The 16,091-nt window shown below is 36.6% G+C and overlaps 1 protein-coding gene across 1 annotated transcript in view; it reads left to right on the top strand.

Annotated features, from left to right (window-relative positions):
• Positions 1 to 4,429: 4,429 nt before the first annotated feature.
• The window catches only part of LOC107777943 (protein fluG-like), a 170,439-nt gene continuing 158,777 nt past the window's right edge, over positions 4,430 to 16,091 (top strand). The window contains exons 1-2 of the mRNA XM_075236149.1: positions 4,430 to 4,660; positions 5,934 to 6,185. Of these exons, the coding sequence (XP_075092250.1) occupies positions 4,505 to 4,660; positions 5,934 to 6,185 (408 nt within the window). The 5' untranslated portion in view covers positions 4,430 to 4,504. The remainder of the gene's footprint in view (positions 4,661 to 5,933; positions 6,186 to 16,091) is intronic.

Below are 16,091 nucleotides of genomic sequence, written 5' to 3'. Positions count from 1 at the left end.
TTGAGGACGAATGTTTGTTTAAGAGGGAATAATGTAATGACCTGGCCGGTCGTTTCATGAGTTCCAACTCCATTTCCCCCATTTTTGCTTCTTTATGTGTCGTTAAGCTATATTTTATCATCTCGTGTTGGTTGTTCTGTGTTCGGAATGGTCATGGAGTGAAATGAGACACTTAGTCTCTTATTTGGAAGCTTAATTTGGAAAACGTCAATCGGATGTTGACTTATGTGTAGAAGTTCTCGGATGTGAATTCTAATGGTCTGTATAGCTTCGTTAGGTAATTTTGGACTTTGGAGCGTGTTCGGAATGTAAGTTGGAGGTCCGTGGTAGATTTAGGCTTGAATTGGCAAAATTGGAAATTTGGCATTTTCCGGTCGGCTGTGGAAATCTTGAAACCGGGGTCGGAATGGGATTCCAGAAATTGGAGTAGGTTAGTTGTGTCATTTTTGATGTGTGTGAAATTTTTTAGATTATTCGGATGAGGTTTGATAGGTTTTTTGCATCGTTTGCGGAATTCGGAAGTTTGGAGATCCTTAGGCTTGAATCCGAGGGTGATTGGTATTTTAGTATTATTTTGAGTATTCCGAAGGTTGGAACAAGTTTGAATGGTGTTATGTGACTTGTTCGTATTTTTGGTTGGAGTCCCGGGGGCCTCAGGATGATTTCGGATTGTTTTTGGAAAGTTTGAACTTGAGAAAATGCAGCTGGTGTTGCTGCTTCTATCATATCCGCACATGCGGATTGGGGACCGTAGGAGCGAAAAAGAGGCACAGGTGTGTGGAGGACCCCAGGTGCGGCTTGGTAAACCGCATCTGCGATGCTGCAGGAGCAGTAAGGCGACCGCATATGCGAGGGCTACGATGTTAAGTGAAATCCACAGAAGCGGAAGCGCAATTGCACTAATGGGATCGCAGGTGCGGAATCCCTGGGGCAGAAAGTATATAAGTTCCCCTTCGCGAAATTTGGCCCATTCCACCATTTTTGAAGTCGGGATTGAAGCTTTTGGAGGGTTTTGAAGAGGGAATCAAGGGGATATTTGTTTAGGTAAGATTTTTGAACTTAATACTCGTATCTATGGTGAATTTCAGATGAATAAGCATGAAATTTGTGGTATTTAGGAGTGAAAATTGGGGGAAATAGGGCTTGAAATTAGAGAGTTTAAATCGGGGATTTGAGAGGCCATTTGAGGTCCGATTTTGATGATTTTAGTATGTATAGACTCGGGAGTGAAAGAAGTTTCTAGTTTTGTAATTTTTATCGGATTTCGAGACGTGGGTCCGGGGGTCGGGTTTGACCAATTTCGGGATTTTTGAGTTTATTTGATAATTTTCGCATGGACTTTGTTCCTTTAGCATGTATTGATAATAATATACTAATTTTGGTTAGATTCGGAGCATTTGGAGGCCGAATCGAGAGGCAAGGGCATCGCGGAGTAGATTTTCGCCCGGTTTGATGTAAGTAACGATTGTAAATCTAGACCGAGGGTATGAAACTCCGGAATTTTGTATTATTTTGATAAATGAGGTAGCACACATGCTAGGTTACGGGTGTGTGGGTGTGCACCTGCATGGATTGTGACTTGGTCTGTCCCGTGGCAACTGTAGAGTTGCATATTTTGATAAACTCTATATAATATCTATGTGTTTTAGAAATGAATCGGTTAACTTGGGTTGAATGCCATGATTGGGGCCTTGTACCGTACTGTTTGGACCGTCAGGGGTATTTTACTACTATCCTCACACTGTTTTGATTCAAAAGTATATCCTCAGTCATGATTTTTACCTGTATATTTTTCGATTCAGTTTCACTACTCTACTTTCAAATATATGAAAACTGTTTGGGGTGAGTTCCTTGATTTTTCGCTGGAATGCCCGAGTGGCTGTGAGGTTGATGACTGAGAGAGGCTAAGGACCTGATGGTGAGGATTATATATTATGGATCGGGCTGCACGCCGTAGCGATATATAATGTATGTATATGTATATGGATCGGGCTGCACGGCGAGACGATATATTGGATCGGGCTGCACGCCGCGGCGATATAGCGCTTAGGCTGTAGGAGCCTTTCGGAGTCTGCACTACCCCAATAAGCACAGTCGACTATATATTTATGGATCGGGCTACATGCCGCAACGGTTATTATGAGATATCTATTGAGCAGGAGTGCTGAGCATGAGTGCTGATTGATGAGCATTGAGTCACGAGTGACTGAGAGGCTTGCCCGTTGGGCTATATATATATGAGTGATACTTTGACCGAGGGGTTTGTGTTATGAAATTACTGTTTTCCCTCTTCTTTTATACTGAGCCTCTATTGAAAAATGTTGAGCAAATGTTTTAAATAACTTTCATTTAAAATTGGAGTTTTACGAGATGTTCAGAAATTGTATTACTGATTTGATTTTGTTATTTCCATTGAGATTCTATGTTAGAAGATGTATATGATTTTAAATGCTCGTCACTGCACTCAGCCTTTATTTATAATTGTTACTTACTAAGTTGGCGTACTCTCGTTACTCCAGGTGCCAGGGCATCCGAGTGAGAGCTGTTTCTACCTTCAGAGCACTTCCGGAGTTAGTAAGGTAGTTGCACAACGTCCGCAACCTTGTCTTTCTCCTTCCTACCTATTAGTATATGTTATTATCAGACTCATCTTGTATTGAGCAGACAATATCAGATTGTATTTTAGTGGCTCATGACTAGTGACACTAGGATGGGGCAGTGGTTGATGTTTTACATATCTGTTTCTGCTTGTTTTGAAATGTTTAAACGAAAGATTTGTGGTAATATCTGCTTAGCAGATGAATTAAGAAAAAGACTTGTTTATGTTATAAATATCAATTCGGCTTGCCTAGTACTACAATAGGCACCATCATGATCGGGGTGGCTTAGGGTCGTGGCAGCGTGGATTCGGTTCTTGGACTTACCGCATGAATTGTGGTAATTGGGAAACATGCTTATTTGCTCTCTTAACTGTTCATTTATGTATATTCATTGTTGTTCTCTTGTATTTCTTCATGTTTATTATTTGCACAGCTTTATAAGTGAGTCTCTTGTCCTAGCCTCGTGACTATCTCGTCGAGATTAGGCTTGATACTTACTGAGTACACTGGATCGGTTGTACGCATACTACACTTTTTCACTTCTTGTGTATATTCAGAGATTGGTACTAGTGGAGTCCCGAAAGGTTCTTAACTATTGACATTGCAGACTTGAGGTAGTATTGTATACCCGTTCGCAAGCCCTTAAAGTCACCTTCCCACTTCCTTCATTACTGTTTATTAGACTCAAACAATATTGTGTTATTTCAGACTTTGTATTTGGCACCCTGTAGAGATCATGTACTTAGTAATATCAACATTGGGAAGTTGTTTAGATAGTTGCGATGGTTTTAGACTTATTATGTTAATTTTGGAGCTTTTACTCTCTAATTATGATGTAATGTTGTTAGATTTTTAATTTTACTTTTATTAATATTATTAAGTATTTGCTTGCCTAGCAAGTGGGGTTAGGTGCCATCAGGACCCGTTGGTCGAGATTTTTGGGTCAGGACAAAAATCACATACGATATATCATTTTGTTATCAACTCTTTCGAACTCAAAATTCAAAAAGTTACTTCAAAATTTCCACCAACTTGATTCCAAATTAGGTATAACCTCCTATTAATATTTTGGCACGCTCCGGTTAGAAGCGGATAAAATAGTATATACGTTTCAAACTTCAAAGTCCTTCAATGGTGATCTGATTTTTCTTACAACAAATCTTCGAAAATCAGCATTAACATCACAAAATATACATCAAAGAACAACACCCAACGAAATCCAATAGCAAAATACTTTAATTACAAATGAAAATTCAGATCTAGAATTTTAAACTCATACACCTATATATCACCTTCTAACGCTTCTTCCGAGTAAATATTACTGATTTTATACTATTCAAGAATGAAGCTTTTGTTCCTAATTTGGTACCACTTTAATCATTCCATCTATAAGTACAATATGTTTGTTGTTGGGTTGCACTCTTTTTGTTTGCAAAAAAAGTTTAGCTCATTCCAGAACCAGCAATTTTGGAAAAAGTAATGGGAATTAAAAGAAAATTACTTTGTTTTTGGTTGATTAACCAAAGATAGCTTGGAACTATGAACATGGGTTTGGCTGTTTGGCTTTAGGAGTCCTCCATGACTTAAGGGGCGGGGGTTTAGGTAAAGGGATAATAATTTATGGGGGAGTTATTTTGTGTAACTATTTTTAAAATGAATAAAGAAGGGTAATAAATATGGATCGATTGCATAGGCAAAAATTCGTTCAAGGTCCCAAGTTGACGTAGTCGTCACCACAAAAATATATTCATAAAAAAATTCAAAAGATCCATAATTAGGGGGAAAGCATGAAAACCATATTCGGGTACTTCGCTAGTTCGTTGCTAACTTCCTCAATGTCTTTTCAAGTATATAAAATAGTATTCCGATCCCATATGGCAAAATTTTGGAAGTGAAGACAGAAAATGGACGCATTCGAAGAGCTGAAAAGAGCAGTGGAGAGAGTAGAAATAGTGGACGCTCATGCCCACAACATTGTGGCGCTGGATTCCACTGTCCCTTTCCTCAGCTGTTTCTCTGGCGACATTTTGCCCGACTCACCTCACACCCTCGACTTCAAGGTACTCTACTTTATCCTATTCATTTCCTAACTACCTTCTACTCTTTTATTCCTTTAGGAGTCCTAAAGCTGCTCAAAGAGGAATATGAATAGATTCTAGTTTCATATGTTAATTTGATTTATATACTCCTCCATTATTTAAAATGTCTACTCAATTTAGAGACAATTCAATTAGGAAGTCTTGTTAGTCTTCGGAAGAAGCTAATAGATAATTAATATCCGAGGTTAATTAACATAAACTCGTTCATATTTGTAAAATCGTAAAATACATTGGATCGTTACTTGAGTGTAATTCACCGTGTTCCATGCTCGTAGCCATTGATCAATTTAGTTGCTTTCTAAGTTAGTTTTTTTTTTACATTTTTTGCATTTAGATATAACATTTTTTCAAAAACACCTCTTAGTGTTTGGCTTAGCATAATAAGCAACAATTCTCTTACTTGCCTAATCACCTACATATTGTTCTTTGTGGGATTCGACCCTGACTCATAGTTGAGTGTGTATATATATATATATATATATATATATATATATATATATATATATATATATATATATTACGATTGAGAAGTTATTTTTATGGGAGAAAGAATTACATTAAAGTAACAAGATGAATGCTTCATGAATTTGAATTAGTGAAAATTAAGAATTTTTTGTATAAAAGTAGCATAGTTTCTAAACTTTGGGGACGTCCAAAATATAAAGAGTGTCGTTATAAATTGGGATGGATATATGTGAAAGTGCTTATTTGGGCACGCACGTATATTTAAGGAATTAAATAAAACTTCCATCCTTGCATCCTTTTAGGAGTGTGGTGCTCTGAATTGTTACTTCCCAATGTCAGGTTTTGTCATTTGCTATTCACTTATCTATGTAAGCTTTGCTATATCTTGTCATCGTGGATCTAGTTCTTAGACATTATTTTTGTTGGCTTCCTACATCGGTTGGGCATGAGATTATTGGACTCTTTATTGTATTACGTAATCCTCATCTCATGAGCTAGCTTTTAGGGTTGACGTATGTTCAAGGCCACACGCCGAGGCCCGATAACTAGAGCATGAACAACATAATATATGTGCCCAACATTGGGTAAACGAAGAAGAATTGGAATGGGCTTGGATCTGATACCGTGATAAAAAATTAATTCTTGGGTCTAACTCAACCCTAAAACTATCTCATGGGGTGAGGATTGCCCAAGATCATATAAAGAGTCCATTCTCAAACCAACAATTATCTTTTTTCATGCTTCTGACAGTATTTTCTGTTTCTTTCAGAGAAGCCTGGATGAAATCTGTGAACTATATGGCTCAAGCTTATCCTTGGATTCTGTTCAAGAATCTCGGGAACGCCTTGGGTTGGCGTCAAGTGCTGCTATTTGCTTCAAAGCTGCAAGAATTGCTGCCTTACTTCTTGACGATGGAATTAAGTTGGACAAAACGCTTGACATCAAATGGCACGAAAGTCTTGTACCAACAGTTGGTAGAATACTACAAGTTGAGCATGTAGCTGAAAAGATTCTTGACCGGGTATTTAAAGTACCGCAAATCAGCCCATGATATATATATAATGTGTCCATTCTTGACACTGACTAAGCTACCTATTACATATTGTAAACATACACTTAAATTGATTATCATCCCCCTCAAGTGATGCTCCATCTGAAAAAACACGGAGCTTCTCACATAAAAGCAATAATCTTAGAGAAGGCTGAGACTTTGTTGATATATTTGCTAGTTTTCTTGGCAAGGGCTATAGTGAACTTGAAAAGCTAGCTCCTAAAGCTAACATTTTCATATTTTAATAATGTGCTCAGTTTGAGCATGCTAAAACGATTTTGAGCAAGTAACATGATGCGAGCCTGACTCATTCTCCGCTGGTTGAAAAAGATTCATCCTCGACTCTAACAACTTTCATAAATGGCGCAAGATTGCTATAATAAAGAATGAGGACCCAATGCTCACCAGGTTTCAAGTTATATTTTGCTAGCTTATGATAGAGCTTCTTCACGTTGTAAGAAAACTTAGCATATGGTTGAACTAAATCCCGCTTTCGCTAAGTTTCAACTTTGTACCGAGCCTTCTTTGTATAATCTTTCTATGTTGACTCCTAAACTTCAACTTAAAATATGAAGTTATTGGCGTTAGAACTTTATAGAACTTAACCAATTCCATGTCTAGCTTTGAATTAAGTAAGGAGTTCAACACTCTTCTTGGGAATGTAATTGTAACGCTTGTACATTGACAATCACTCTGGTGATAGCCATATATATTTATAACATGAAGACGTCTTATTTTTCTAATATATCTCAAACTCTCCATTATCTACTCCTTTTTAGGTAATTCGTCCTCTTATTCATGCACAATTTTATGGACTTTAGAATTAACACAATATGCTGCCTTGTTTTGAATGATAGAGTCAACAATCAAGTCAATATTGTGTTGACCATCCCTGAAAGGCAAAAAGTCACTGACACATATGGTTGGATACTCCAATGGATTACCATAAACTTTGGTGGTAAACCCTCAACTTGCGGATCCAATGCAAGTTCTTTGTCTCTCTAATAATGTCTTCGTCAGTTTTGTCTTTTTCACTCCCTTGATTATTTAAATGCTAACATATTAGGCACAGTGTCTCGATATTCTAATGTCTTGGTCAACTTCAACCTCTTCAGCCTACTTAATATATCTTGCTTTATGCAGTTAAATTGGTAGATATTAAAATAGTAATGTAATGGTAGAACTGATATATTATGTAATGGTAGAGGAGGTGGTGTTGGAGGTTGTAGGCATTGTGATGAATTTGGTGGCTAATTTTGATGCACCACGTGATCAACTAATTCTGTTAGATTTCCTGTTGACTCCTTCAGGCTATCTAGCTCCACTTTAAATTTTTTATTACCTCGTTCAAGGATTATACTTCTTAATTTTTGAATTTTAAATATGAGATCGATTGAAGAGGATTCCAAATTTACTACTTGCTTCTCCAGCAACATGATGAACATCACGAAATCAATACTCGAAACCTGGAACATGTGTTCTTGTCACGACCCAAATCCCACCATAGGGATCGTGATGACACCTAATCTGTAAGACTATGTAAGCTAATCACTTAACACATTAAATTAACAAAACATTATATACTAAGACACAATTTAATATAAAAGCGGAAATAGAGTTAGCACATGCCAAAATGGAAATACCCAAAACATCTTCCAAGAACTAGGTAGTACAGAGTCATGAGCTCTAACCGAATACATATGAAATATATAAAATACAACACTATTCGAATATAAAATTAACAGTATCAACATAAAGGATGAGACTCCTATCACGCCCCAAACCTGGGCGTGGACGTAATACGGCACCCGGTCCTTAACTACATGTGACCGAGCGAATCAACTAGCTGGCTGATTCAACATGTGATGTCATAACATAATAAATGTGGAAGATAAACAAACACATGTGGATATACTGAAAGTATGAATGATATAAATCAAGTGTGGAAACACTAATATAAGTCTGAAACATATATGTAGTCAAGATTGCTTAACATGAAAAGACTGCGACTCTGTCTAACAGTTACTCTAGTCTATTAAGTCTCTAATAAAGTTCTGAAAATACTGACTCTCTGTAAATACTGGAAGACTGTAAAGTAATAATAATGTCCTGAAATAATTGGGGATCACCAAATAGCTGGTACGAGAATTCTAGCACTCTGAATCATCAACCTGTAAATCATTACTTGCATCATGAGATGCAGGCCCGGTCAAAAGGTACGTCAGTACATTTGAATTGTACTGGTATGTAAAGCAACTAAAAAAAAGAACTGTAAATACTGAAACTAAAACTAAACTGATAACCGATAATTGAGAAATGATAACTGATAATTGGTAACTGAACAGATAACAGATAATTTAACTGAATAAAGGAAGTAAGGATATGAATACTCTCTTTTTAGAATGATGAACCACCTGTTTATTTGAATAAATAAATTGCAGCCTCAGTCCAAATATATATGTGCACAAGTTGCGGCGTCAGGCCCAAAGATGCATAAAGCATAAATTGCTGCCTAAGGTCCAAATATGCATAAAGCATAAACTGTAGCCTTTGGCCCAATGATGCATAAAGCATAAACTGCGGTCTATGGCCCAATGATGCAAAAACATAAACTGTGGCCTCTGGCCAATGATGCATAAAGCATAAACTGCGGCCTCGGGCCGAAATACAGGTTTTCAACAATCAGAAATTCAAAATCAGGAACTGAGAATCATATTGCAATACATGATGCTGAAATGATGAATCATACAAAGTTACATGATACAGGAATTCTGAATAGGACTAGACTATGACATGTATTCATAAACTAATTATAAGAACTGAAGTTCAACTGTTATGACATGCTAAGTAATATAGACTAAGACCCATGTTCATCAATAATGATGACGCACTGAGCTCACAACGTTCAGAATGAAAGTCATTAATGAATTACAAATCTAGATAATAGAAGTTCTGCAACTATCTAAGGAACTAAGCTTAATTATATTTCTAAGGTAATTAGTAACGTTCTAGAAGAAACATAGTGTAGGGAGAATCATTAACATTCTGAAACATAGAGAGTTAGCCTTACACACATTGGATTTTCCCCTTTTAAGCGTATTACAATGTCTGTCACCTCTTTCAATGGTAATCTATGGAACATATATCAAGAGGAATCATTATTAGCACTAATGCTCATGTTTTAGTCACTCAGGCATTTTATCAAACACTTGGTGAGCATAAAGCTTCATAATCCTTATTAATGGTGTTTCTCCACCCAACAACTCATTCCCTTGGATCCTAGATAATTCTAAAATCTTAATTGTTATAATCAATATCATTCTTCATTACCCATAAGGTAAACCACAAACAACAACCCAAACTTATAATTGTTCAAGGTAAACCACAATCAACAACCCCAACCTATAATCGTTCATTCTTTTCTATCAAACCCATCAACTCATATCTCATGAACTTAGAGTCTATAATCATAAATCTAATGCTATAATCAATTAGAGGATGAAGATATTACCTCTTTGACATTCAATCCTCTTGAATTTGAGTTCTAGGGCTTATTTTCTTAACAATGATGTCTCAATCGAATATCTAATGATTTGAAGGGTTTACCTATGTTAATAAGGTGTTGAAGAATTGAAATTAATTTAAAATCATCATTATAACTTACCTTGGATGATGGAGGGACCTTGGAGGAAGTTGGGTTTTTGATTGTGGTTTACCTTGAACAATTATAAGTTTGGGTTGTTGTTTGTGGTTTACCTTATGGGTAATGAAGAATGATATGCTCCCCCACACATTTGAAGGCCCAACCACGTACTTGAACACACATCAAAGGCAGTGGCACTACCACAAGTGGGCTGCCGCGCACGGGACAACTGGGCGTGCACTTGAGCATGCAAACTGCACATTGTCTAGTAAAACACGCACAACTATTTTCACAGAGATCCGATCAGCTCCACAATATATCATTAGAAATATATTTTAAAAAAAATACAACTTTCATGTCTTCAATTTTCTCAAAATACTCAACAGAAATTTACTAAATCAGGATGGAAGATAGACCTTCCATAAACTTAGTCGACTTTATCGAATCTTATGCACCTCACTCTCTGTCTTGATTCTAAAACAACTATTTCCACTCATACTCATATCGATATGACTTCACATGTCTATAATATCACATTAATACTCATTTAACACGTCCATACCTAATCCAAATTTATGGAGTGTTACATTATCTCCCCCTTGGGATCATTCGTCCTCAAATGATTATCCTGGCTGTAACTACGGCTAACTCCGGACCTTAAACGGGTCTAATGAAAATATATGAACACTGAACTATCATGAACACATGCATGCTAAAATGAATGAATACATGATTACTGAACTGCTGAGATACCAAACTGAATGACTACCGCATTGACTGAATATTGAGCTGACTAAATACTAAAAGACATGGAGATTATAATATAAAGTCTAAATGAAAAGGCTAGTTACCTTCAACATTTCTTTGATACACCCGCCAACTATCATAACATAACACAAACCTCACAAGGCATCATAATGTGCACAACATGAAACATATAGGTGAATACTAGTCTGCCATGGATACGTAAATACTAAACTAATATGGATATATGAATACTAAACTGGCACGAATATTTGAGTACTAAAATGACATCAAAATCTAAGTACTAAGCTGGCATGAATATCTGAGTATTGTATCGACATGAGTATCTGAGTACGAACTGACATGAATATCTGAATATTGAAAACTTTAATTTATAACCCGACATATGAAATACTGGGTGTACAACTGCCAAAACTGGTGGCAACTCTAACTCACAAGCTACTTGCCCGATCCTTTGTAGGATCCTATACGGCCCAATGTATCTGGGACTGAGCTTTCCTTTCTTCTCAAATCTTATAACACATTTCAAAGGCAAAACTTTCAAATTCTCTTGAATCAACTTGACTTTGTCTGTAGCCTGATAGACCAAATTTGGTCCCAACAACTCTGCTTCACCTACTTCGAACAAACCAATTGGTGATCTACATCTTCTCCCATACAGAGCTTTGTAACTGTCTTGATACTATAATGGTAGTTGTTATTATAAGCAAACTCAATGAGAGGTATGTGTTCATCCTAATTACCTTTAAAATCAAAGACATATCCTCAAGTGTCTGTATAGTGCGGTCTATTTGGCCATCTGTCTGAGGATGAAAAATTATGCTGAGGTTTACTCTTGTGCCTAATCCTTTCTGAAAGGTCTTCTAAAAGTTTGTTGTAAACTGAGCACCACGATCTGAAATGATTGAAAATGGAGTCTCGTGCAATCGGACGATCTCTTGAATGTACAACTTGGCATAATCTTATATTGAATCTATGGTCTTTACTGGAAAGAAGTGCAGTGACTTGGTAAATCGATATACAATAACCAAATCAAATCATGCATTCTAAATGAGCGAGATAATCCTGTTACAAAGTCCATATTTACCATATCCAGTCAAGAATATATGTATTATGTGGTAAAATAATGGGCTTTCTGCTACTCGACTTTAACTTGCTGACAATTCGGACACTTGGCCACAAAGTTTGCGACGTTCTTCTTCATGTCGTTCTACCAATAAATCTCCTTGAGCTTGATACATCTTTGGGGAACCTAGATGGATAGAATACCTGGAATTATGGGCTTCTAATATGATCCTCCTCTCTAAGTCGATCTATGTCTGGAACACACAATCCATCTTGGTACCTCAAACTACCATCATCTCCCCCTTGTTCAAAGGCCATAGTCTTATGCTTGTGAATCCGCTCTTTCAGCTACAACAAGTAGGGATAATCAAATTGTTTCTCCTTCACTTCGGCTACTAAGGAGGAATAAATCCTGTTCCGGACAACAACTCCATTATCTTCGGAGTATGAAAGTCGAACTCCTAGCTTGGCTAAGTGGTGAACTTCTTTCACCCTAGTTCTATTGTCTACCTCAATCATGAGCTATACTTCCCATACTTGATTATCTTTTTACGGTACTTCTTGAAAACACTTATAGTATTGTTGTAAGCTAAGTCTTTGACCAGTACTCCGAAGATTAGAGTCTCATGTAATGGCACTACCCTCATGATACATATCTGGCATAATTTAATAGTTTATACATCCCATGCTGACTATGCATGTTTTAAATCTCCAACTGAACTAACACATAATTTTCACATCTCCCCTTAGACCAAAGCTTAAGGTTTTGTACTTCTGGATCCTTTACTTTTTTGGGATCCGAATAACTTTCCTTATCTTCTGCAATTCTTTGCGCTTTACGCTAATGCCGACTCATCTTTCGACTTACTTCTGAGCAATCTTTCATACAAGGAAAAGCTAAATTACTCACATAAATAGAAAGATAATGTATTTACAACTATCATACACAATCTTAATGATTTAACTCTACCCATATTGTCAATCTTGGGGAAACCCCTTTTCGATAACTCTTAAAGGCTATTCTTCTATAGATTGCTCTCTTACTGTCTAGCTGATTTCGTTTTCTTCCACTGTCACTGTACTTCGGTTTAACTTAAACTCTTTAGGCTCTAACACATTTTTGGTATTTCAAATTGTTACCCACTAACTAGTATTAGCTTTGCTAAGTAAATTAAATTGTACCTCTACTAGCTCTGCTGAAATTGCTAATTCACTGTATCTATGCAAAACTTACTTACTATTACTAACCATCTGCTAGCATCATGTGTTTCTTGTTCTGCTTTGAATAACTAAACTGAATCATAAGGTTATTCATAAATTCCCTCACCATCCGACCCTATTCTACGGTCGCATACTATCTTTCTTTTTGAACTATGTACATGGATCACACTTAGGGAACATTTCATCTGTCTTAAACAAAATTGGAATATCTAACCCCAAACCTTCTATACACTTCAAAATCATATCAGACTATAAACCTCCAGGGTAAAAACTTAGTCACATAATTTGAATAATAGCTGCTTCTTATAGTAACTTACTAACGGGTTACTTTCTAGTTCTAATTTGAATAAATCTGAACAACTTAAAATCATTCCCTGAAATTCAATATCGGCTGCTCTCGATTCTCATTTCATACATCATATCTTCTTCGTTATATGCATGAGTCATACGAAAACACATCTTTGGTAATAACAAACGTTTTGACTCCTAGGTATTTTGATCTTTTGTCTTTTTTCTGTCCAAAATAATAGTGATCAATTTTACACCCGTTACAATTAAATTCTTAACCTATTACACCGTGGGGTTTGACATATAAACTATCATCATCCCATCTGTGGCTCCATTTTCAATAATTAAAATGAAATTGGTTTGTGAGATAAAACACATACAGATACACTACCATACACAACTTTGTCCTTCAATGTATACCATCATCTGATAAATCACTTTCTAAACCATCCGACGAGTCTTGGGTCTTAATCTGGACCTAAAACATGCGAATACTTTGCTATAATCATTGTTACTTATTTTATTTTTTGCACCAATATACATCATTTTATACTCATAAGTCACCAGAATTTGGATACACTGAAAATTGGAGATCTGGTAACTAAATAACTTAATATTGGCGTACTGAATAACTATAAACCTGCTAACTAAAAGATTGTATAATTGGTAACTGAGGTAAATGTATAACCAGAAAACATGATAACTGCTTTTGTACTTTTAGATAAGGGTTATGCTCTAATCTGTACTACTATCCATTACATCCTTTCAAGTCTCATTTGTTATCAACCTGTACTCCATAATTATACCCCAATGGGCAATCATCCTCTCTAGAACTTTAGGTTTTTCCTGCTAGTCCCTTGGGCATTTGATACGTCTGGAATTCGATGGGAAGAGAAGGTTACCTATTGCTCTAAGCTTCATGGCACGATTTAAAGTAAAAAGAAACTAGACAATCCTGAATGTCTTGGTAGTTAACCGTTTATATGCGTGGCCAACACAAATATATAAAGGAAACTCCACTGGACATGACTTCATAAACTCCCTAGGACACTTGAACATGGCTCTGATAACAAGCTTTGTCACACACCAAACCTGGGCCTTGACGTAACACGTCACCCGATGCTTGACTATATGTGATCGAGCGAACCAACTTGCTGGCTAATTCAACATGTGATATCATAATATACTGAATGCGAAATATAAACTAACACATGTGGATATAGTGAAAGTCTAAATGATATAAATCAAGTGCAAAAATACTAATATAAGTCTGGAACATATCTGTAGCCAACATTGCTTAACATGAAAAGTTTGCGACTTTGTCTAACAGTTACTTTAGTCTATGAAGCCTCTAATGAAGTTCTGAAAATACTGAAAGATTGTAAAATAATAATAATTACCCGAAAGATTGAGGATCACCAAATAGATGTTAAGAGAATTCTAGCGCTGTGCAGCGTCAACATGTAAATCATTACCTGCATCTCACGATGCAAGGCCCGGGCGAAAGGGACGTCTGTACATTTGATTACACACTAAGCTCACAACGTTCAGATTGAAAGTCATGAATGAATTACGAAGCTAGAGAATAGAAGTTCTGCAACTATCTAAGGAACTAGGCTTAATTATATTTATGAGACAATTAGTAACGTTGTAGAAGAAACGTAGTGTAGAAGAATCATTAACATTCCCAAATTGTCACGACCCCGGTTTGCCCTCCGTGAACCATCGTGACGGCACCTAGTCTCTATGACTAGGTAAGCCTAACAATGCGGAAAATAAACCAATTTGTGGAAGAAACAATTAATAACCGAAATAGTGAAATAAGACAGCGTTCAAAAATGCCGCTCGGCAACTCTCAAAAACTAATACATTTCCTAAAAACCGGAATCTCATGAACACAAACCTTTGAATGTATACAAGTATCTAACTCTAGAATATCTTACAATGAAAGAAAATACAGAAGGACTAATACTTAAAAGGGAAAGTAGAAAGGGACTCTTCGGTCTGCGGACGCGGCAGATATATCTCGGAGTCTCTACGAATGCCTCATCTCAAGCGTGATAAGTCTGGGTGGAGGTAGTTGGATTTGCACATGAAAAACATGCACAGAAAGGGCATGAGTATACCACATTGGTACTCAGTAAGTGCCAAGCCTAACCTCGGTCGGGTAGTGACGAGAAAGGTCAGGGCCCTACTGAGATTAAATAAAATATACGTTGTGACAGTATAAGATAAAGCGGTATAGTTGAAAGATAACGATAAGAATCAATATAGGATAATAAAGATAACTACAACTAATATAGAGGCAAAACAATCACAAGGAATACTACTCTTCGCAAAGATAATAACCGAAGATCTCTCAGTATCCTAAGGATCTCTTAGTGCCCTCAATATGTGCCAGGGATCTCTTGATATCCCGAGGATCTCTTGGTATCCTCAATATATGCTAGGGATCTCTTGGTATCCCGAAAATCTCTTGGTATCCTCAATATGCATGCTAGGGATCTCTCGGTATCCCGCACCTCAGCTCAAATAATAAATACGTACAGGGGATCTCCCCGGATGCCGTCCTGTAGTCCCAAAGTAAAAACACCCAGCAACAGCACAAAGAATACTCAATTAAGCTCAATTTCGCACCAAATAAAATAGGTAATTCTAACCTAACATGCTTCACATAATACAATTAAGGTAGTTTAAGCAATAAAATAATTAAGTCAATTAAACATGCTTCTCTAAGCTAATAGCAGACTAAAATTTCAAGTAGAGTAAGCAGAAAAGAAAAACACAATTAAAGCTACTTTAGTGAAAACAAGTTTTTCAACAATTAGCACAAGTACGCACTCGTCACCTCACGTACAAGGCATTTCAATTACCATAATACCAAATCCTAAGGG

The sequence above is a fragment of the Nicotiana tabacum genome, chromosome 18 (genome assembly GCF_000715075.1).
Source record: "Nicotiana tabacum cultivar K326 chromosome 18, ASM71507v2, whole genome shotgun sequence".
NCBI lineage: Eukaryota > Viridiplantae > Streptophyta > Magnoliopsida > Solanales > Solanaceae > Nicotiana > Nicotiana tabacum.
Note: the sequence above shows the minus strand (reverse complement) of the source record. Positions and strands in the feature narration are given on the sequence as shown.